The sequence below is a fragment of the Schistocerca nitens genome, chromosome 9, assembly GCF_023898315.1.
Source record: "Schistocerca nitens isolate TAMUIC-IGC-003100 chromosome 9, iqSchNite1.1, whole genome shotgun sequence".
Classification (NCBI taxonomy): Eukaryota; Metazoa; Arthropoda; class Insecta; order Orthoptera; family Acrididae; genus Schistocerca; species Schistocerca nitens.
In genome coordinates, this window is record NC_064622.1 from 37609237 (window position 1) to 37634340 (window position 25104).

The following is a 25104-nucleotide window of genomic DNA, read 5'->3' on the forward strand; positions in this document are numbered from 1 at the left end:
TTGCGATAAAATCTGGTGCGATTTCCCGGCAAATAAATTTATAACTTTCAGTTTCCATTCAATTGATCACCGCCCCCCCCCCCCCAACCCCCACCTCTGCAACTCCGCCGTCAGTAGTATATGACGATAAGCTATTGTTTTAAATATATTACCAAGGAGAGTCAGCTTAAAACCACACTATCGTTCGATTCACACATAATGCAAGACATTGATACCTGAGCAGTTGTTTTATTACCATATAAAACCTAAAATGAAACATAGTACTGTATTCCGAAGTATTTCTCGAGGTGCTGAAATATTCAGTGTATTGGAAGGTATGTACATCGAGATGATTACAAGCAAACGATGACGCTCATGTGAATTTGGTAATGTCTGTGGGAGGGATAAACTTGGTCCACCAATCTCTCAGTCCGCAGCTCGTGGTCGTGCGGTAGCGTTCTCGCTTCCCACGCCCGGGTTCCCGGGTTCGATTCCCGGCGGGGTCAGGGATTTTCTCTACCTCGTGATGACTGGGTGTTGTGTGATGTCCTTAGTTAGTTAGGTTTAAGTAGTTCTAAGTTCTAGGAGACTGATGACCATAGATGTTAAGTCCCACAGTGCTCAGAGCCAGTCTCTCAGCTTACGATCTTTGAATGTCTGTGCAAAGACGCACTGCCTTACATTCTCCTTGTATTTTTCTCCCTCTTTCTGTTCCCTCCTACTTGTTACTCTCCTTCCCGATCCATTTCCCATTCTCCCACTAATCACTTCTCCCTTCTGTTTCTTCATGTTTTTCGTTCCATATCGATGTAGCCCTGTGAATCTACCTCGCACTACTTTTTTCTCTCACTCTGGCCAGCGCTGCCATTTGACCGCTCCACTGTCAATCTTTGTTTCTTACCTCCCTCTCTCTCGCTTTGCGTTATCCATTCTTTTCTTGTTCTGCAACTCTCATTCTCTGCTTTTTGCACCTCTTACCTTTCTTCTCTCTGTCTCTCTCCCTGTTTATGTACCTACATGTGGCTGTGAGTACAATATACAGTACAAGTATACAAGCGCATTGATTGTGTTTGCTGTTTTTCCCAGTCTGGTCGTGCAAAGCAAGACTGGTGTTTGTTTTTTCATGGCTGTGTTGTTGGAGCATTGAGCGTTACTCCTCTATTAAGATCAGATTACGTGGCTCTGCAAAAAGTCGATAAAAATAATGGATGTCATCTTAAACACGAATTCAATGAAAACTCTTTCACTGTAAAGGCACAGACACAATTTTATTCACACAAAGTACATACATGCCTGCAGATAGGTAAATTCAGAACATATTATAAAAGGATACGTGAACTTACTACTGTGAGCAGAGGGAATAACAGCACAGGGGTCGACGTCACGGCATTAGATATAGCTGAGTTTATTGACAGACGGGAGTTCGCTGCTTGTTACAGGGCAGAGGGTGGTAGGTTCCGATGGGTACGTGAACAGGGGGGTAGGCAGTGTTGTTTACATTGACGTTGGGGTTGAAGCTGCCAACGCCGAAGTTCACCCTACCCACTCCAGAGTCGCTGGATGCACCTGGTGAAGGATAATGCTTGTTATTTACATTGACGTTGGGGTTGAAGCTCTCACCGCCGAAGTTCACATCCCCCACTCCGATATCGCGTCTCTCGTTAGGCTGGTCTTGGTGGCGATGCTGCCCGGTGCTGGGATTGGTGGGCACTGCAGTAGCAAAGGTGGCAGCTGCCGCGCCTAGGACCACCACAGCGAGCACCTGCGGAACAACAGGTACAGGCTTAAAGCCGACTCACACCAGATGTCAGTGAAGAAGGTACGGAACGCTAGGTGAGGTCACGGTCAGAATTTGGTCTGACCACAGCAGACGCAATTTGAGCTCAAAGTCACTTCATCTTACCAAAATTATTGGAGAGGTCAAAGTAACGTTATGATATACTATCTGCGACACTAAAAGTCGTACTATAATATCAGAACTAAGGAACTGCCAGTGATAAAGTTTATTACTGCAAATGAAAACGTCAAAACGTATGATCAGCAAAGAAATTGCATGGTAAACTGATCAAAATTGGAATAACAGGGCAAGTTTCTTCTGAACATTTCGAAACGGCGACATTTACTTGCCAGCGAATATATATATATATATATATATATATATATATATATATATATATATATATATATATATATATATATAGTGCTATTCGTTGTATTTAGTTACTTATTTCTAAATACCAAATAACATCAAATACAAATGTAATTTTCTCCTTCAAGAGAGACAAAATTTTCCACAGTTGAAAAGTTATTTAATGGAAATTGGTTCATTCATTTACGTCCTTATTTGTAGACAATCCATATTCTGTCCAAGCGTAGCAAAACATAAATTAGTTTTCAGTCTCAGCTATGTGGCATCCCTTGTGCAAGAACACTCAATAGAAAAAAAAAATATCGAAGCTTTCATGGGGCGTCTGTGCGTATCACAAAAAGCAAAGGAAGAGAATCGAATACAGTCTAAGAAGGTGCTAAAACAAAAAGTTCACAGCTGTTGAGTTGAGAGAGTGCAGGAAAAGTAAGGTAATTTATAATTTTAAAAGACGATGACGGCAATGTCAAAGCTCTCTTGCCGAGACATCTTGACTCTAATGTCCCGTCGGTCTGGTACGGTTCTATTGACTGCCTCAGTGAATCCTTTCATTTGAAATGCATAGTGGAAATTACTGGCCTATCGTTCCGTACCAGAGCATTTCATCAAGTGTGAATCTACGTTTACATAGCCTTCCTTCATGTAGGAATACCACTCAGTGAAAATTCTAACTGCGTCTAGTTTTTTCTCATGAACAATATCTCGAAGCTACAATGCATTTAAAGAAATGCATAATGCAACCATCAATGGCTTTTCTAATGAGTGTATATTCTCCAGCAATCCGTTTAAGTGAAGAAATCATCTTTAAATCAAGGCACAGCGGACACACCAGGAACCGCGGTGTTGGCCGTCGAATGGCGCTAGCTGCGCAGCATTTGTGCACCGCCGCCGTCAGTGTCAGCCAGTTTGCCGTGGCATACGGAGCTCCATCGCAGTCTTTAACACTGGTAGCATGCCGCGACAGCGTGGACGTGAACCGTATGTGCAGTTGACGGACTTTGAGCGAGGGCGTATAGTGGGCATGCGGGAGGCCGGGTGGACGTACCGCCGAATTGCTCAACACGTGGGGCGTGAGGTCTCCACAGTACATCTATGTTGTCGCCAGTGGTCGGCGGAAGGTGCACGTGCCCGTCGACCTGGGACCGGACCGCAGCGACGCACGGATGCACGCCAAGACCGTAGGATCCTACGCAGTGCCGTAGGGGACCGCACCGCCACTTCCCAGCAAATTAGGGACACTGTTGCTCCTGGGGTATCGGCGAGGACCATTCGCAACCGTCTCCATGAAGCTGGGCTACGGTCCCGCACACCGTTAGGCCGTCTTCCGCTCACGCCCCAACATCGTGCAGCCCGCCTCCAGTGGTGTCGCGACAGGCGTGAATGGAGGGACGAATGGAGACGTGTCGTCTTCAGCGATGAGAGTCGCTTCTGCCTTGGTGCCAATGATGGTCGTATGCGTGTTTGGCGCCGTGCAAAAAATGGTTCAAATGGCTCTGAGCACTATGGGACTTAACATCGATGGTCATCAGTCCCCTAGAACTTAGAACTACTTAAACCTAACTAACCTAAGGACATCACACAACACCCAACCATCACGAGGCAGAGAAAATCCCTGACCCCGCCGGGAATCGAACCCGGGAACCCGGGCGTGGGAAGCGAGAACGCTACCGCACGACCACGAGATGCGGGCGGCGCCGTGCAGGTGAGCGCCACAATCAGGACTGCATACGACCGAGGCACACAGGGCATCATGGTGTGGGGAGCGATCTCCTACACTGGCCGTACACCACTGGTGATCGTCGAGGGGACACTGAATAGTGCACGGTACATCCAAAACGTCATCTAACCCATCGTTCTACCATTCCTAGACCGGCAAGGGAACTTGCTGTTCCAACAGGACAATGCACGTCCGCATGTATCCTGTGCCACCCAACGTGCTCTAGAAGGTGTAAGTCAACTACCCTGGCCAGCAAGATCTCCGGATCTGTCCCCCATTGAGCATGTTTGGGACTGGATGAAGCGTCGTCTCACGCGGTCTGCACGTCCGGCACGAACGCTGGTCCAACTGAGGCGCCAGGTGGAAATGGCATGGCAAGCCGTTCCACAGGACTACATCCAGCATCTCTACGATCGTCTCCATGGGAGAATAGCAGCCTGCATTGCTGTGAAAGGTGGATATACACTGTTCTAGTGCCGACATTGTGCATGCTCTGTTGCCTGTGTCTATGTGGCTGTGGTTCTGTCAGTGTGATCATGTGATGTATCTGACCCCAGGAATGTGTCAATAATGTTTCCCCTTCCTGGGACAATGAATTCACGGTGTTCTTATTTCAATTTCCAGGAGTGTATGTTCGTGTCTGTGGAGTCTGGTTGACAACCGAGGTGTTTCAAATCAGAGGAGTGTCCCTCGAGCCAATCTGTAGTAATTCTGGACATGTGAAGTGTCGCATTGGCCTGCTGGAATTGGCCAAGTCCGTCGGAACGCACAGTGGACATGAATGGTTGCAGGTGGTCAGGCAGGATGCTTACCTACGTGTCACATGTCAGAGTTGTATCTAGACGTGTCAGGGATCCCATATCACTCCAACTGCACAAACCCCACACCATTATAGACACTCCACCAGCTTTAACAGGTCCCTGCTGACATGCAGGGTCCACGGATTCATGAGGTTGTCTCCACAGAAGATACATTCATCCGCACGATACTATCTGAAACGAGACTCGTCCAACCAGGCAATATGTTTCCAGTCATCAACAGTCGAACGGAGGCGTTGATTGGCATAGGCGATGTGTACAGCTCTCTGTCGTGCGGTCATCAAAGGTACACGAGTGGGCTTTCGGCTCCGAATGCCCAAATCGGAGATGCTCCGTTGAATGGTTCGCACACTGACACTTATTGATGGCCCAGCATTGAATCTGCAGCAATTTGCGGAAGGGTTGCCCTTCAGTCACGTTGAGCGATTCTCTTCAGTCGTTATTGGCCCTGTGCTTGCAGAGTGTTTTTCCGGCCGCAGCTATGTCGGAGATTTGATGTTTTATCGGTTTCCTGATATTCACGGTGCACTAGTGAAATGGTCGTACGGGCAAATCCCCAGTTTATCGCTACCTCGGAGATGCTCTGCCCCAACACTCGTGCGCTGATTATAACACCACGCTCAGACTTGCTCAAATCTCAACAACCCGCCATTGTAGCAGCAGTAACCGATCTAACAACTGCGCCAGACACTTGTTGTCTTATATAGGCGTTGCCGACCGTAGCGCCGTATTCTGGCTGTTAACATATATCTGTATCTGAATACGCGTGCCTATACCAGTTTCTTTTGCACTTCCGTGTAGTTGCAGTATGCACAGGGTGTCACATAATTCGTACTCTGCAATGTCTCAGGCGTCTTTCCTAAAAGCAGATCAAAAAAAGAGCACCACTTTGCGTTACAGTTTTATTTAATAAGCGCATGGAGATTCCAGCGAACTCCAGTGGCAGACGCTGCAGGAGAGGCTTGCTACATCACTGTATAGCCTTCTATTATAGTTCCACCTATCTCGTGAAAAGACCAACAAGATAAAGTTAGAGAGATCTGAGCGCACATGGAGGCCTACCGACAATCGTTCTTCCAGCGAAGTGTATGTGACTGGAACGGGGAAAGGCAGAAGTGAGGCTGGTTCAGAAAGAACCTTCTGCCAGACACGATAAGGTGGTTGCGGAGTATAGCTGCAGATGTACTACATATTTAGTACCTTTCATTTTCATTCAAAGACAGTATATTATAGTTATGTATAGTGATGTAATTCTTGTTCACTGCTGCCTATCTTATCTGCACAATCTGTAGGAGGTGTGTATGCAACACAAATCGTTTAAAGTATGTGGCAAAAGTTACTGTGTATTGCACTAGGCGTTCTGTCCCATTCACTTGCTTTCACAAATGGAATGCGATAATTGCTGCTGCTTGTCTAGTACTGCACCATCTCTAGGAGGAAGACTGGGTCCGTTCCGATATTAGTGATAAGAATAAATATACAAATTTCTTAAGGTTTTTGTCAGATTAGAACTGCGGACGACTATAACTGCGCCAGCCGCAGTGGCCGAGCGGTTCTAGGCGCTTCAGTCTGGAACCTACGGTCGCAGATTCGAATCCTGTCGCGGGCATGGATGTGTGTGATGTCCTTAGGTTAGTTAGGTTTAAGTAGTTCTAAGTTCTAGGGGACTGATGACCTAAGATGTGAAGTTCCATAGTGCTCAGAGCCACTTGAACCATTTGACTATAACTGTGAGCCGCACAGTAGTTCTTACCAGTTGTGGCCTGTGTTGCGAGAATGTACCCCAAGGAGTCTATTGTTGCTTAGGTTGCGTTATTTAACTTTTTCTGTTTTCGTTTGTATTTTTTTTATACTCATTGTCAGAATTTTTCGTAAATAATATGAATAAATCTTTGCATACTTCCCCGTCTATCCTACATTCGTACACCCTAAGGAAAAAAGAGAAGGATCAACTCGAACCTATTATCCAAATCTGGCGGAAATTAAGATGTTATGTATACGTACAGACAAACAAATGATTACAATTTCAGAAAAAAATTATGATTGCTTCAAGAGAAAAAGCTACACAAGTTGAGCAGTCGACTACGCTTTGGTAGACCTCTGGCTTGGCACTTATTGATACAGTTGTTCGATGTCCTCCTAAAGGATATCGTGCCTTCATTCTGTCCAGTTATCGGGTTAGGTCGTCAAAAACTCAAGCCAGTTGGAGGGTCTACCCTTCATACTTCTAACTTTCTCAACTGGAGATAAAATCTATGGCCTTCCTGGCGAAGGTCGGGTTTGGCAAGCAAGAAAAGAAGCATTAGAAACTCTCGATAAGTGCGGGTGGGCATTATCTTGCTGAAAAGTAAGCTCAGGTTCGGTGCCCTCGAGGGCTAACAAAGAGAGGAGCAGGATATCGGGGACGTAACGCTGTGCTCTAAGGGTGCTGCGGATGACACCCAAAGGGGTCCTGCTACCAAAAGGAATGCTACGCCAACATCATTAGCTCTGGTTTTAGGGCTGTGCGGCTGGCGACAGTCAAGTTGGTACCCCACCGCTGTCCGGGCCGTCTCCAGACACATCTTCGACCTTGAATCCAATTGACTGGAGCAGAACTGTCTTCAGTGGTTCGTCGCCATGGCAGTTGTTCTTCACTGGAATTCAGGAATACTTACTTAGTCTTCTTTGGTGAAGGAGTCTCGGAAAATCGTGGTTAATAACTCTGCTTCAGTGGCACTGGCGTCAGTGACTTCAAGGTTGTTATCGCGCAGTGATGATATTGATTGCGTCTTGCCACAGGGGTGCTTTATGTATGACCAGATTCTCTTTGGGTTTTCTGCCAGATTTCGACACAGAGTTTCGTTGTGGGAATTATTCAAAGCATCTCACATTGAAGTTGTTATTGTTGTGGTTTTCAGTCCTGAGTCTGGTTTGATGCAGCTCTCCATGCTAATCTATCCTGTGCAAGCTCTTTCATCTCTCAGTACCTACTGCAACCTACATCCTTCTGAATCTGCTTAGCGTATTCATCTCTTGGTCTCCCCCTACGATTTTTACCCTCCACGCTGCCCTCCAATGCTAAATTTGTGATCCCTTGATGCCTAAGAACATGTCCTACCTACCGGTCCCTTCTTCTAGTCAAGTTGTGCCACAAACTTCTCTTCTCCCCATTCCTATTCAATACCTCCTCATTAGTTACGTGATCTACCCACCTAATCTTCAACATTCTTCTCTAGCACCTCATTTCGAAAGCTTCTATTCTCTTCTTGTCCAAACTATTAATTGTCCATGTTTCACTTCCATACATGGCTACACTCCATACAAATACTTTCAGAAACGATTTCCTGACACTTAAATCTATACTCGATGTTAACAAATTTCTCTTCTTCAGAAACGCTTTCCTTGCCATTGCCAGTCTACATTTTATATCCTCTGTACTTCAACCATCATCAGTTATTTTGCTCCCCAAATAGCAAAACTCCTTTACTACTTTAAGTGTCTCATTTCTTAATCTAACTCCCTCAGCATCACCCGACTTCATTCGACTACATTCCATTATCCTCGTTTTACTTTTGTTGATGTTTATCTTATATCCTCCTTTCAAGACACTGTCCATTCCGTTCAACTGCTCTTCCAAGTCCTTTGCTGTCTCTGACAGAATTACAATGCCATCGGCGAACCTCAAAGTTTTTATTTCTTCTCCCTGGATTTTAATACCTACTCCAAATTTTTCTTTTGTTTCCTTTACTGCTTGCTCAACATACAGATTGAATAACATCGGGGAGAGGCTACAACCCTGTCTCACTCCCTTCCTAACCACTGCTTCCCTTTCATGCCCCTCGACTCTTATAACTGCCATCTGGTTTCTGTACAAATTGTAAATAGCCTTTCGCTCCCTGTATTTTACCCCTGCCACCTTCAGAATTCGAAAGAGAGTATTCCAGTCAACATTGTCAAAAGCTTTCTCTAAGTCTACAAATGCTAGAAACGTAGGTTTGCCTTTCCTTAATCTTTCTTCTAAGATAAGTCGTAAGGTCAGTATTGCCTTACGTGTTCCAACATTTCAAAGGAATCCAAACAGATCTTCCCCGAGGCCGGCTTCTACCAGTTTTTCCATTCGTCTGTAAATAATTCGCGTTAGTATTTTGCAGCTGTGGCTTTTTAAACTGATAGTTCGGTAATTTTCACATCTGTCAACACCTGCTTTCTTCGGGATTGGAATTATTATATTCTTCTTGAAGTCTGAGGGTATTTCGCCTGTCTCATACATCTTGCTCACCAGATGGTAGAGTTTTGTCAGGACTGGCTCTCCCAAGGCCGCCAGTAGTTCTGATGGAATGTTGTCTACTCCCGGGGCCTTGTCTCGACTCAGGTCTTTCAGTGCTCTGTCAAACTCTTCACGCAGTATCTTATCTCCCATTTCATCTTCATCTACATCCTCTTCCATTTCCATAATATTGTCCTCAAGTACATCGCCCTAGTATAGACCCTCTTTATACTCCTTCCACCTTTCTGCTTTCCCTTCCTTGCTCAGAACTGGGTTTCCATCTGAGCTCATGATATTCATACAAGTGGCTCTCTTTTCTCCAAATGTCTCTTTAATTTTCCTGTAGGCAGTATCTATCTTACCCATAGTGATATGCGCCTCTACATCCTTACATTTGTCCTCTAGCCATCCCTGCTTAGCCATTTTGCACTTCCTGTCGATTTCATTTCTGAGACGTTTGTATTCCTTTTACCTGTTTCATTTACTGCATTGTTGTATTTTCTCCTTTCATCAATTAAATTCAGTATCTCTTCTGTTACCCAAGGATTTCTACCATCCCTCGTCTTTTTACCTACCTGATCCTCTGCTGCCTTCACTATTTCATTCCTCAAAGCTACCCATTCTTCTTCTACTGTATTTCTTTTCCCAATTCCTGTTAATTGTTCCCTTATGCTGTCCCTGAAACTCTGTACAACCTCTGGTTTAGTCAGTTTATCCAGGTCCCATCTCCTTAAATTCCCATCTTTTTGCAATTTTTCAGTTTTAATCTACAGATCATAACCAATAGATTGTGATCAGAGTCCACATCTGCCCCTGGAAATGTCCTAAAATTTAAAACCTGGTTCTGAAATCTCTGTCTTACCATTATATAATGTATCTGATACCTTTTAGTATCTCCAGGATTCTTCCATGTATACAACCTTCTTTTATGATTCTTGGACCAAGTGTTAACTATGATTAAGTTATGCTCTGTGCAAAATTCCACCAGACGGCTTCCTCTTTCATTTCTTAGCCCCAATCCATATTCACCTACTATGTTTCCTTCTCTCCCTTGTGCTACTGTCGAACTCCAGTCACCCTTAACTATTAAATTTCGTCTCCCTTCACTATCTGAATAATTTCTTTTATCTCATCATATATTTCTTCAATTTCTTCGTCATCTGCAGAGCTAGTTGGCATATAAACTTGTACTACTGTAGTAGGCGTGGGCTTCGTGTCTATCTTGGCCACTATAATACGTTCACTATGCTGATTGTAGTAGCTTACCCGCACGCCTATTTTTTAATTCATAATTAAACCTACTCCTGCATTACCCCTATTTGATTTTGTATTTATAACCCTGTATTCACCTGACCAGAAATCTTGTTACTCCTGCCACCGAACTTCACTAATTTTCTATATATCTAACTTTAACCTATCCATTTCCCTTTTTAAATTTTCTAATCTACCTGCCCGATTAAGGGATCCGACATTCCACGCTCCGATCCGTAGAATGCCAGTTTTCTTTCTCCTGATAACAACGTCCTCTTGAGTAGTCCCCGCCCGGAGATCCTAGTGGGGGACTGTTTTACCTCCGGAATATTTTACCCAAGAGGACATCATCATCATTTAATCATACAGTAAAGCTTCATGCCCTCGGTAAAAATTACGGCTGTTGTTTCCCCTTGCTTTCAGCCGTTCGCAGTACCAAAACAGCAAGGCCGTTTTGGTTAGTGTTACAAGGGCTGATCAGTCAGTCATCCAGACTGTTGCCCCTGCAACTACTGAAAAGGCTGCTGCCCCTCTTCAGGAACCACACGTTTGTCTGGCCTCTCAACAGATACCCCTCCGTTGTGGTTGTACCTACGGTACGGCTATCTGTATCGTTGAGGCACGCAAGCCTCCCCACCAACGGGAAGGTCCATGGTTCATTGGGGGAGGCACATTGAAGTACGCACTATATTTCGAACTTCTGCAAAACTTTGCCAATCTTAGGGATTTTGCGTTCTTTTAAATGTGGCATGCTTTTTTCGCTGCTTCTGCAACAGCGATCTGACCCGCTTTGTGTACCGTGAGGAATCAGTACCATCACTTATTAATTTATGTGGTATATATCTCTCAATTACTGTCGATATTATCTCTTTGAAGTCATTCCACGACTTTTCTACGCTTACATGGTCAGACTGTCTCTTAATAAGGCGTTAAGAGCATTATTATCATCTTTTTAAAATAGATATACTTTGCGTTTCTTTTTGATGGTTGTAGGAGTTACGGTATTCAGCCTAGCAGCTAATGGCATTGGTCGCTAATCCCTGTATTCGTCACGATATCCACTATTTGTCCAGGATTATTTGTTGCTAAGAGGTCAAATATGCTTTCGCAATCATTTACGCTTCGAGTGGGCTCAAGAACTAATTGTTCAAAATAATTGTATGAGAAAGCATTCAGTACAATTTTGGATGAGGTTTTATGCCTGCCGCCGGCTTTAAATGTTTAATTTTTCCAGCATATCGAGGGTAGATTAAAGTCACCTCCAACTATAATTGTAAGAGTGGGGTACCTATTTGAAATGAGACTCAAGTTTCCTCTGAACTGTTCAGCAACTATAGCTTTTGAGTCGGGGGGTCGGTAAAACAACCCAGTTCATAGTTTAGTCCGATTGTCAAGTATAACCTCCACCCATACTATGACACTACAAGGAGAACATCTTCTGACAGCAATAAATACTCCACCACAAATTGCATTTAATCTATCCCTTCTGTATACTGTTAGATTGTTACAAAAAAATTTCTGCTGAGTTTATTTCCGGCTTTAGCGAGGCTTTCTGTACCTATAACTATTTGAGCTTCACTGCTTTCTATTAGGGCTTGGAGCTCTGGTTCTTTCCCAACACAGCTACGACAATTTACAATTACAATACCGATCGTTTCTACAACTAACGTACCGTGTTTTACCTACCCACTTTGAGATGGACGCCCTTTCTGTGGTTCCCTGAGGCCCTCTAACCTAAAAAGCCACCCAGTCCCTTCCATAAAGTCCCCGCTACCCATGTAGCCGCTTCCTGTGTGTAGTAGACTCCTGACCTATTAAGCGGAACCTGGAAACCCACAACCCGACGGCGCAAGTCTAGGAATCTGCTGCCTACACGGTCACATAACCGCCTGAGCCTCTGATTCAGACCCTTTACTTAGCTCTGCACCAAAGGACCACAGTCGGTTGTATCGACGATGCTGCAGATCGGTGAGATCAGCCTTAATCTCGCAAGCAAGACTGGCAGTCCTTACCATTTCCGCTAGCCACCCAGAACCAGAGAGAATCTCCTCCGATCCAAAGCGACATACGTCATTGGTAACGAGCCACCACCAGCGGTTGGCTGCTCCCTGTACTCTTCATGGCATCCGGAATCAGCCTTTCCGCATCCGGAATGCCTCCCCCTGGTATGCACATGAAGTACACACTAGCTTCCTTCCCCTATTAGGCAGCTATGTTCCTAGGAATCCCCATTACGCGCCTAGTGGTGGAGCTCCCAACTACCGGCAAACCCACACTTTGTGAATGCCCAGATAAATAATGTGTATATAAATTTAAAAAAAAAAAAAAGGTGAAATGCGATCAGAAGGACTAAATACGTAGAAAAAAGCAGAGGGAATCCTTCAGCTGAAGGTTAGTAACAACAAACCGTCGCATACTTACGGCTTTCATATTGGCTTGCTGAAATTGTGTGTCGGCTAGGAACGTGTTGGATCACTGTGTGTGCCTTCCTCTGGAGACGTCTGCTCTTTTATACTCATTCGGCCGCTTGTACTGGCCTCAGAATGCTGATTCATTGCCCCAATTCAAAGGCTGGAGGGGAAATGTGCAGTTGTTGCCATTGTGTGCTTCACTTTCCGCCTTCCCCACTTCCCGGTACGGAGTCAGTTCCCGCGTTTCCGCATACCGGTACTCGTTGCTTAGGCCGAAATCTGAGCGGTATAACTGACGGACGCCATACATTCTACTGCCCCATCGCAGAAAGAAGAACTATATAATGTGTGTGTCAATAGGAAGGTGACGCAGCACAGTAATAATGTTCACATCTGTACGATGTATTATGGATGATAATTTTGTGGTGTGGTGTGAGATAGCATGCCATAGATTTTCAGGCTCACATGCGGTTCCTCTTCGTCCAAATGTCTTGGCCCAAACTCGTCTAGGGGTTGAACCGGACGTGTCGCATTACACGCCCTAAATTAGACACTTGTGACCCTTTGGTTAAATTGTCTGGCTGATGGAAGGTTTGCGAAATACAAATTTAATAACAGTCATAATAATATCGGTAGCTAATATTGGTACCTAAATTAACGACCCCTAAAATATGAAGGCCACACAGTCGTGATTTGGTTAGAATAATGTTCATTCAGAAAGCAAACTAATAGCGAAAGTGGTCGTATCTAGAGTTACAATTACACTCGAGCGCCTACCCATTTGACACAGTTCCGTCAGTTACAGTCTCATCGCGAAATACAAGTCCATACTCCAACTCGCTAACAACATGAAAAGTCTGAGCTTACAACAGACACGCGGCTGCTCACTGCTCAGAGACTAAGTCCCGGGTTAACACACAACGCGAAATTTTCTAAGTCGTTTCAGTCCCTAGCTACCTAAAGACCGACCGTCCGCTTGCACGTCTCCACCAGCAATGTACCGTTTGGTGTCTAGACCAGGACTGTCCCTCTGCCCGTCCCCGGCCGAGTCACCCCCGTGCCGATCACCGTTGCTCAACTGACTAGGGCAGTTCCCTTTCCTGAAGCCGTCCTTCTGATTGGCTACAGCTTATTTTACATTATTTTACATCAACTATTATGCACTAAATTTTACAAGAATTATTCTCCTACCTAATGATTCAATAAGGGGTCATGCTGTCATCGTTCGATGTGTTTCATGTGGAGGAAATGAAGATCTGATGCTTAACTGAAAATACTGATAATTTAAAATTAACTATTCCTTTAGACAAATTAAGTTACAGAGTTGATATTTACAACATTTATCATTTTAATGATGCCCTTCTATACGAAATGTGGATCATTAAGATCGACCAAAACGTTCAGATTTTAGCATTCACGTCTTTCTTACAAAACTGGTTGATTTCACTTTAACGGTAAATTATAAACTATTATAGATATGATCAATATTCAAGTTTTATTGAGATCGCCATGAAAATTTATGAAGGGTACTAGATTAAATTACTGTGGCTTCATGCCCTGAATTACTACATAATTAAATTGTTTTCATAAATGTTTCCATTTATGGCTGATCTTAGGTGCGCCATATTTAACACTGCTACATCTCCTTGGCCACAAATTGCTTCTACGGGGTTTCCCTCTGACATAGGTCCTCGTCTGTCTCACTCCCACACTGCAGCACCTAGACCTCATTCAGAACAATAGATGCCAGTGAATTTCCCCATCTCGTGGCGAATCTGCACTCTGCATGGTCTTCAACGACAGGGTTTGTTTCACAATTCCTGAAGGCTGACTCTTTCAGCCATATACTTATATGAGAACGAAATTCTCGTTAACTCATAGTAGCCACAGGAACTTGATACTCTACCTACGTTTCTTCAGCATCTAAATTCGCTCCACCCAATTACAAATTTCACAATGGAAGTGTAGAATGATGGTACTATATCTTTTCTTGATGTTTTCGCACGAAGGGAAGCAGATTTAACTTTGGGACACAGCATATACAGCAGGCCAACTCATACAGATCTCTACCTGCCGGCCACAAGTTGCTATCACCCTGCACAATCCTGTAGTTAATTATGTACGTCAGTTCACGGAGCACTTGTGGTATCTGATCCTGAAAGTCTGTCGAGCGAAATACAACACTTGAAGACAGTGTTCGACAAAACGGTTATTATGAGAGACACACACGTAATTCATTCAGACCCAAGCGAGTTCTATCCAAGGAGCGAATTGAAGATACTAAGACACCCATCACTTTGGCCTTTCTGCTGTATTTTGGTGCCATGTCGTCCAGAATCGGATGAGTCGTCGGAGATATGACACTAAGTATGTTTTTCTACCTTCTACCAAACTCAGGAACCTATTGAGTTCGGTTATGGATGATCGTGGCTTGAGGAAACGTGGTGTGTACAAGATTCCTGGTACACGTGGGGCTCCGTATATAGGCCATACGTGTCGCACAGTATAAGAACGCTGCAATGAACATCGGCGTCATTGACATGTACGGTTCGCAATTCGTGGTCGTGCGGTAGCGTTCTCGCTTCCCACGCCCGGGTTCCCGGCTTCGATTCCCGGCGGGGTCAGGGATTTTCTCTGCCTCGTGATGACTGGGTGTTGTGTGATGTCCTTAGGTTAGTTAGGTTTAAGTAGTTCTAAGTTCTAGGGGACTGATGACCATAGATGTTAAGTCCCATAGTGCTCACAAGGGAACCTCCCCATCGCACCCCCCTGAGATTTAGTTATAAGTTGGCACAGTGGATAGGCCTTGATAAACTGAACACAGATCAATCGAGAAAACAGGAAGAAGTATTGTCGAATTATGAAAAAAATAAGCAAAATATGCAAATTGAGTAGTCGATGTGCAACATAAGCCACATCAAGGAGAATGTGATTACAGGAGTGCCGTGGTCTCGTGGTTAACGTAAACAACTGCGGTACGAGAGGACCTCGGTTCAAGTCTTCCCTCGAGTAAAAATTTTAACTTTTTTATTTTCTAGCAATTGACGCGTGTCAATTATCAAAGCTCAGCCACTCACACAATCAACTTCGCTCTCAAAAATTCCAGGACATGTTCAGCTTTGCTTGGACATATGCAGGATTTGACACACGGAAAAAATTGGAAAACGTTAAAAACATATGTTTTGACAGAGCACAGGGAAAACTGTGTGACTGTGAAACTGTTGCATTCATTTGTTGCAGTTTATGTGACAAACTCTTATGTTTTCATCACTTTTTTGGGAGTTATTATCACATCCACAAGAAAACCTAAATCGGTCAAGGTAGAAGAATCTTTTTACCCATTCGCCAAGTGTGCAAGTTAGGTGGGTCGACAACATATTCCTGTCATGTGACGTACATGCCGTCACCAGTGTCGTATAGAATATATCAGACGTGTTTTCCTGTGGAGGAATCGGTTGACCTATGACCTTGCGATCAAATGTTTGCGGTTCCCATTGGAGAGGAACGTACTTTCGTCTACTAATCGCACGGTTTTGCGGTGCGGTCGCACTAAACTTATTACAGTGAACTGAGACGTCAATGAAAGAACTGACAGATCATAACCTTGCGAAAACAAATAAAGTAAAATTTTCAACCGAGGGAAGACTTGAACCAAGGACCTCTGGTTCCGCAGTTGTTCACGCTAACCTCGGGACCACGGCTCTCATGAACAGTCACCATGCTCGATGTTACTTATCTTGAACATGGACTACTCAGTTTGTATATTTTACTTATTTTTTACACAGTTCCACACAACTTCTTCCTGTTTTCTCGATTGATCTATGTTCAGTTTTTCAAGGCCTATCCACTGTGCCAACTTATAACTAAATCTGAGGGGGGTGCGATGGGGAGGTTCCCTTGTCAGAGCCATTTGAACCATTTTTGACATGCACGCCAACCGGAAAAGTCAACAATTCCAAAACACTGTCTGAATACAGGACAATGCTTGATTTATGAAACGCATTAAAGAAGCAATACGTGTGTGAACAGCTGATAATCTCATCAACAGGGATGTGGGATTTCAGCTGAGCACAGCCTGGAACCCTGCTTTGCTGCTGTTAAATCAAGAGAAAATCAAGATTTTTTTCGATAACAGTCCAGTCATAACATTGGTCTAGTATGGTTTTTTAAATGAGTGACGTCTGGCCGCACCGCCACAAACATAGTGTGGAGTCCACGTGCAAGAGGGCCGCTCTGCGACTTTGGCCAGAGGGCGTTCGAGTATGGCGCCGTCTATATGCAAATCACCGTGCATGTGTGATTTCCGCGGCTGCACATTCTTCCTGGGCGTATTCTATATACTGGGACGTCGACGAGCGAATACCGTCAGTCGCACCTAGCCACCAGGAAGATTCAACCACCTGAAGGTGACGGACAGTTGCTCCGAGGAAATATTGTGGAATTTGCACAACGTCATCCAGCTGCAAACCCGTGTAGGCTATTTAGAAGGTACAACATTTCTACTAAACAACTAATTTCCACTCTGCAGCATTGTGTGCGCTGATATGAAATGTTCTAGCAGATTAAAACAGTCTGTGAGACTGTACTGAAATCTGGGATCCCTACTATTCGTGGGCAAGTTCTCTCGACAGTACCCCTCTTACTTCAAAACTCTCCTCTCCATTACACAGTTTGAATATGCCGGGAAGTTTCATTTCTATTACTATCTCAGCAGTCGAGACACATGTGACGATTCACACAACCTTTCTTTGTATAAGCACAATGTACTCCCTTACTTATGACTGATATGGAAACCGAACGCTTGTGGATTTCTGAAGTATGACCGATACAACAAGATTCCCTGCAATTTGGCAGTATGCTGCTTCTATTCAGCAGTTTGTCATGGGTACTACTCAACTACGTAACCACCCATTTCAAATGCCGGACGGAGTGGCCGAGCGGTTCTAGGCACTTCAGTCTGGAACCGCGCGACCGCTACGGTCGCAGGTTCGAATCCTGCCTCGGGCATGGATGTGTGTGATGTCCTTAGGTTAGTTAGGTTTAAGTAGTTCTAAGTTCTATGGGACTGATGACCTCAGATGTTAAGTCCCATAGTGCTCAGAGCCAGCCATTTCAAATCTTTACACAGCGTTACTCAGATATGTGTGTGTCGCATTACAAACTCTAGATATAGGTCTGTTCGGAAGGTAGAATCTGATAGGTCGCGAACAGAAGGTTTACACAAATTTGTTGGCCGGTGTCTCTATTGTGCTTATCGATCGCGTCACGTCGCTATTTTCAGGTTTGAGCGCTCAGGTGAGCACGTTAAGATGCCTAGCTAGTGTATATAGCGTCTCCCGCCGAGACGTTTCGCCTAATTTGATGCAAACCCCCCGTAACGTTCCCATAATCCATTGCCTTACTCGTGACAATTATCGGCCTCACACTACAGGGGCAATGAAGATGGCTCTGCAGCGTTTTCGATAGAAAGTGTTTGGTCACCCAGCATATAGCTTGAACTTGCCTCCCTCGGCATTTCATCTCTTCTCACATGATCCGCTGGATATGAAGACAATATTCTGGCACAGACAACGAGCTGCTAACTAGGGTAGAGAAGTGGCAGAAAGCACTGGCTGCAATCTTCTGTGGCGGAGGAGGTGGAAAGTTGATACAACGCTACGACATATGCCTAAGTCGAAGCGGCGACTATGTAGAACTAGAAGAAGTAACAAGCTATTGTAAATAAAATGTTTATGATTTTCACCATGGTTTCCATTTCGTGTCTGATAGGCACAAATTTTTCGAATAGCCGTCGTAGTTATAATTCAATAATCAAATTGCCTTCCATCGATGGAAAATCTCCCTGTTATTTTTTCCTAGCACAGAAAGTAAGAACGGCTACATTATGTAATATATGATTATTTGTGTTTCTCTGCATTAAGAGAATTTACTTATAAACAGCTTCTTTGACTGTAAAATTCCTGATATTGTAATTGTAATTGTAATTTTAGTTGTCTATTAACATGTGAATATATTACTATTAGAAGCCGGTTACACTTTACTGTGACTTACCAACTAGTGCTTCAATGTCGGTAGAGGATTCTCGTTCCTGGATAACCTACAATATCCAGTCTGTGGAGGAATTTCCGTTCTTGTAGGAAACCTTGTTAGGTATCACCTAGGAACATGTCTTTAGATGGTGATTAATTTCTAGTGAAACGAAAGGTTTCAAGAGTCTAGGAATGCTAAATCAGCCTTCTTTCCTCTATGTATGGCGCACGTAAAGAGAGCCGCTGGAGGTTAACACGATCAACAATTTCGCAACCCGTGCTGCTCTCCGTAAGGAAGTCTATTTCGTTCCACGTAATTCACGACCTTTACCCTCACAATAAATTAAAGAATGTTGCGACAAGTATAATATGTGAGCAGTCTAAGGCAACAATTCTGTGCATCAATTTTAAACCCGCTCTGCAGATATGAAAGACCTGTAACGGAAAATATATGTCTCCTTCAGAACTCCTGGAATGTTATTGTCAAGAGCGTAGCTAACTGAACTTCGCGAGTCTCATTGAAGCCTTGTTCGTGATCGAGTTTAAGGTATTTAAGGTGCTTTTACCTATGACTAGCATTGATTAATTTTTCCCTCATCAGAGCAATACTGTGGAATCTTAATTTAAGCTTAAAGTCTGCATCATCTGAGGAAAGTGATTTACTATGCCTTCATCTAAGTCGGCAGCAGAAATTTATGATTAAAAAGATAGTGATGCAATGCAGTACACAGAAGCTGACGTGAAAACAGATATCTGTGTGAAGTCAGTCCTTTCGCTGGATGTCACTTATTACTTCTTTGACCCCTGGTTCGATTTTTTACTGTGGAAAATGCCTAGTTGTGTCATGGATGAGAGTGCACTTTAAGCTTTAGACTGCAGAAGTCAGTTCTAAGGTAGGTGAAAGGAGAGGGTACCATCCCCGATAACGGGATGTCAAATAAAGCAATGCGGTGTTCGAAGCATCCTTCATCTTGAAGACAGTATTAATAAGTATTAATACTGCTTTGTGATTTAATTTGTCTTAACGTGACAGTCAAATGGTCCTCTGGCACGTTATACATCTCTGGTGACAGAAAATGTCGTTTTCAAACTATCCATCTACGTAATGAATTAAAAGGCAGTGGCAGATATCGTCATTTCTGTATGCATTTCTCCGGATGCCACGGCGAAACTTCACTCGGGGAGACGAAACGCATCAGTATAAAAGAGAAATTGTGTTCATCCGTCAACTTATGACGATACGTTAGATTGAAATATGACATTTTCAGACGACGTCGCAAGAGGAACATCAAAAAAGTAAAAGAAGGCTATTGGAGAGTAGTGGAATTAAATCAATCATTACTGAGGAAAGTAGACTAGGAAATGCAATGCTGAAAAGAGTCCAAGAAGCTAACTATTTTGGCATAAGAAAAAGGTGTAAAATATCGATTGGCAACAGCAAAAAGACTATTTTCGAACAGGTGAATATCACGACATCGAGTATACGAGGATTGTCCGGAAAGTAAGTTCCGATCGATCGGTATATGGAAACCAAAGTGAAAATCAGAAACATTTTATATCCAAGAGCTACACATCCAGATATTTCTCTACAAACTCGCCGCTCCGATTTAGACGTTTGTCGGAGCGTTATACCAAAGTTCCAACACCATCGTCATAGAAAGCAGCCGCCTGCGCTTTCCGATTGTATTATATTTTATGGTATTGTAATTATTTATTGTTCCGTGGGACCAAATTTAGGAGAAGCCTCCATGGTCATGGAACGAGTCAATACATGAAATTATAACACGATAGTAGAAACAGATAAAATGAAATATAAAAAAAACATATTCAGGCGACAAGTCGTAAGTTTAAGTAAAGAAAATCAACAATGTAACACTGGAATTTGCTTAATTTTTTAGCTCTTCCAGGAGCTCCTCGACAGAATAGAAGGAGTGAGCCATGAGGAAACTCTTCAGTTTAGACTTAAAAGAGTTTGGGCTACTGCTAAGATTTTTGAGTTCTTGTGGTAGCTTATTGAAAATGGATGCAGCAGAATACTGCACTCCTTTCTGCACAAGAGTCAAGTAAGTGCATTCCACATGCAGATTTGATTTCTGCCTAGTATTAACTGAGTGAAAGCTGCTAACTCTTTGGAACAGGCTAATATTGCTAACAACAAACGGCATTAAAGAAAATATATACTTTGAGGGCAATGTCAGAATTCCCAGACTATTGAATAGGGGTCGACAAGAGGTTCTCGAACTTACACCACATATGGCTCGAACAGCCCGTTTTTGAGTCAAAAATACCCTTTTTGAATCAGAAGAATTACCCCAAAAAATAATACCATACGACCTGAAAATATGCGAAGTAGACTACTTTTCGTGTTGAACTGTTACTTATTTCAGATACTGTTCTAATGGTAAATAAAGCAGCATTTATTATCTGAACAAGATCCTGGACATGGGCGTTCCGCAAGAGCTTACTATCTATCCGAACGCCTAGGAACTTGAACTGTTCCGTCTCGCTTATAATATGCCCATTCTGTCTGATCAAAATGTCGGTTCTTGTTGAATTGTGAGTTTGAAACTGTAAAAACTGAGTCTTACTGTGATTTAGGATCAAATTATTTTCCACAAGCCACGAACTTATTTCATGAACTACATTTTTTGATACTGTTTGAATATTACACACAAGATCCTTCACTACCAAGCTGGTGTCATCAGCAAACAGAAATATTTGGAATCACCTGTAATACTAGAAGGCATATCATTTATATAAATAAGAAATAACAGTGGCCCCAGCACCGACCCTTGGAGAACGCCCCACTTAACAGTGCCCTATTGGGACTGAACATCACTACCACTCTCAATATTGCGGAGACTTACCTTCTGCTTTCTATTCTTAGAGTAAGAGGCGAACCACTTGTAAGCTACTCCCCTTACTCCATAATGGTCCAACTTCTGCAGTAATATTTTGTGGTCAACACAGTCAAAGGCCTTCGTTAAATCAAAGAAAACACCTTGCGTTCGCAACCTTTTATTTAATCCGTCCAAAACCTTACAGAGAAAAGAGATTATAGCATTTTCAGTTGTTAAACCATTTCTAAAACCAAACTGTACATTTGACAGCAAATTATGTGAATTTAAATGCTCCAGTAACCTTGTATATACAACCTTCTCGATAACTTTAGCAAATATCGATGGCATAGAAACAGGTCTAAAATTGTCAACATTATCCCTGTCTTCCTATTTATAAAGTGGCTTCACTACCGAGTACTTTAAACGGTCAGGAAACCGACCACTCGTAAAGGAAAAGTTATAGATATGGCTAAGTACTGGGCTAACATACATAGAGCAATACTTCAGTATCCTGCTAGATACCCCGTCATATCCATGAGAGTTCTTGGTCTTTAGTGAATTAATTATTAACTCAATCTTCCTCTTGTCAGTATCATGGAGGAGCATTGCAGGTAACAGTCTCGAAACACTTTTTTCTAAGAGCGCTATATGATTCCCTGTTGAGGCTAGGTTTCAATTTAGTTCGCCTGCTATATTCAGAAAGTGATTATTAAATACTGTACATATATGCGACTTATCAGTAACACGGACATTCCCACTATGCACTGATTCTATATCCTCGACCTGTCTCTGCAGACCAGCCACTTCCTTTACGACTGACCATATAGTTTTAATTTTATTCTGAGACCTAGCTATTCTATCTGCATACCACATACTTTTTGCCTTCCTAATAACATTTTTAAGCACCTTACAATACTGTTTGTAATGGGCTGCTACATTTAGATTTTGACTGTTTCTAACGTTTTGATATAATTGCCACTTTGTTCTACAAGATATTCTTATCCCTCTAGTCAGCCATTCAGACTGCCTGTTGGTGCTAGTACCCTGTTTTGAACGTTCTAATGGAAAGCAACTTTCAAAGAGCACGAGAAAAGTCTTGAGAAAAGCATTATATTTATCGTCTACTGTATCAGCGCTATAAACATCTTGCCACTCTTGTTCCTTGATAAGGTTTACAAAGGTCTCTACAGCAACTGGATCAGCTTTCCTAAACAGTTGATGACTATATTTAACATGTGTTGCAGCACAAAAATCTTTTAGAGTTAAAATTTGTGCATCATGATCGGAAAGGCCATTCACCTTTTTGCTGACAGAATGCCCTTCTAGTAATAAGGAATTAACAAAAATGTTGTCTATGGTTGTTCTACTGTTCCCTTGTACCCTCATTGGAAAGAATACGGTTTGCATAAGATTATATGAATTAAGGAGGTCTACCAGCATCCTTTTCCTTGCACAATCACTTATACAATTAATATTGAAGTCACCACATATAAAAACTTTTTGTATTTCCTATAAAGTGAACCAAGAACCTCCTCTAGCTTTAGCAAAAACGTTGTGGAATCGGAGTCTGGGGATCTATAAATAACAACCGTTAGAAGTTTAGCTCCATTAAATTTAACCACACCTGCACAGCATTCAAACATCTTTTCAGTGCAGTATTTTGAAATATCAATTGACTCAAATAGGATGCCGTTTTTCACATACATGGCTACTCCCCCACACAGCAAATAGCTCCTAGAAAAGCTGCCAGCCAACCTGTATCCTGGTAAAGGAAGCCTCTGAATTATCTCTTTATTTAAGAAGTGTTCAGATACACCAATAATTTCAGAGTCAACATCTATAAGCAGTTCACTAATTTTATCTCTAATACCTTGTATATTTTGATCAAATATACTAATTCCCTCATTACTCAGATACCTAAGCTTTGCCAAAATTGGTTCCTTTGTTAGACAGAGAGATAATTCTTATAAATAAAATAAATATTTTTGCTGTGAACTTATTTTATATCATCGATCCTGTGCTGCTGACCAGACACTTCCTTCACAACTGACCATATGGTCTTCACTGCCCCTGCAGAGTGCGGCTGAGAATTGCCATGAAGAAGGAAGTGCGTGGCAGTTGTGTTAGGTGGGCTGCATTCATTAAGGCGAAGCCTCTCAGCGGGCCCTCCTACTTGGCGGGAGACATCGTTGTTCTCGGCACCTTTACTCGCTCGCAGTGCACTCACAACTGAAAAGAGTCTTGATGCGATAGACGGTCATACTAGAGACACTACCCAACACATCTGTGCAAAGCTTCATCAGGTTTTCACTGTGGTGTCCATTTCGCGACCGATCGGAACTTACTTTCTGGACAACTGTTGTAAATTCAAATTTCACAGAGTCCTTTCTTAAAGTATTGTTCTAGAGTGTACTATAATGAGATGGAGCGTATACGACATCCAGGTCAGACATGAAAGAATAGAAACTTTTCAAATGTGGTGCAGTAAGAAAATAGAGAAGATTACATTGGTAGATCGAGTAAGTAATGATGAGACACTGATGGATATTGGAGGGAGGGGGGACATACGTTTATGGGGTCAATTGATAGGACACATTTTCAGGGATCCAGGAGTAGCAAATATTTTAGAGGGAAGTAAGCCTGGAATAGATAATGTTGCTCTAAATGAACATCAGTTGTATGCAGCTATGCAGAGGCGAGGAGAATTCTAACGGATTGACTAGTGTTTGAGCTGCATTAAACTAATCTTCAGAATGTAGACTACAAGAAAAGTTTAACTGTGTACAAATCTGTTACAAGCTACGTTTTGAATGTCCTAGCGATATTCTTGCAAGATTTTGCTTGTGAACACGTAAGTTACTTTAAAAGAAATGTAAACAATAAGTATAGTTATATTGTACCAGCTTTTAGTTCACGTTTAGAATAAATATTTTACCGTCGACATTCGCCTGCAAACACCGCTGAACAAATCTCAACGTATGGCTGATACAACTTGATTGTTGCTGAGTATGTAAATAAAAGCGGTTTACACATAAATAAAACACTGTATACCGTCTGTGCTGAGGTCTTATGCATAGTTAACAACATTAGGAAAAATTCCAGCTTTACTCAAATTTCCGTATAAATCTTATAAAACCATCGCCACGGAAAAGGATAATGGTACTAAATGATTAAATGTAAATCTTTATGCCCCTAATCATTTAACTAAGGTTTCTTTTTCTATTTAAGTTATTGACCTTTAGGTCATTATACATACAGCTGTCTATGTTAATTTTTAATTCTCAGCAGTTAAGATAAACACTGGCTAACAGGTTTTTTGATGGCATTAAGTATGTAGCATAAGATCTATATCAAGAGTTGGGACAAGATAAAGTTCAATAACTTATGCAGAATCTTGCGTTCAAGAAATATCCTATTGAATAAAATCCTTATTATCGTATGTTATGAACAGGTGTAATACACATCTTCTTGGCACAGAAACGTCTGTTGTAAAGTGTTTCACGTATCTAAACAGATTTGCAAGGAGACATTATCTTTGTGTACGAGTGTGTATGCATGTATGTGTATCTAGTCGTGGCAACAGTAGTACTAGTCCTGTCAGTGTTGGTATGGTATCTCAGAAAAATACGGCAGTTACTGTAATATTGAAAACCATATTATTCGA

At 42.6% G+C, this 25104-nt stretch overlaps 1 protein-coding gene across 2 annotated transcripts in view; it reads right to left on the reverse strand.

Annotated features, from left to right (window-relative positions):
* Positions 1-1231: 1231 nt before the first annotated feature.
* The window catches only part of LOC126203334 (uncharacterized), a 78589-nt gene continuing 54716 nt past the window's right edge, over positions 1232-25104 (reverse strand). Inside the window, exons 1-2 of one of the 2 annotated variants that reach the window (XM_049937618.1) lie at positions 12582-12650; positions 1232-1741 (exon numbers count right to left, since the gene is read on the reverse strand). In XM_049937618.1, coding sequence (XP_049793575.1) covers positions 1385-1741; positions 12582-12590 — 366 coding nt within the window. In that variant the 5' untranslated portion in view covers positions 12591-12650 and the 3' untranslated portion in view covers positions 1232-1384. Of the gene's footprint in view, positions 1742-12581; positions 12651-25104 lie in introns of those variants that run through there. The other variant, XM_049937619.1, reaches the window with a different exon arrangement.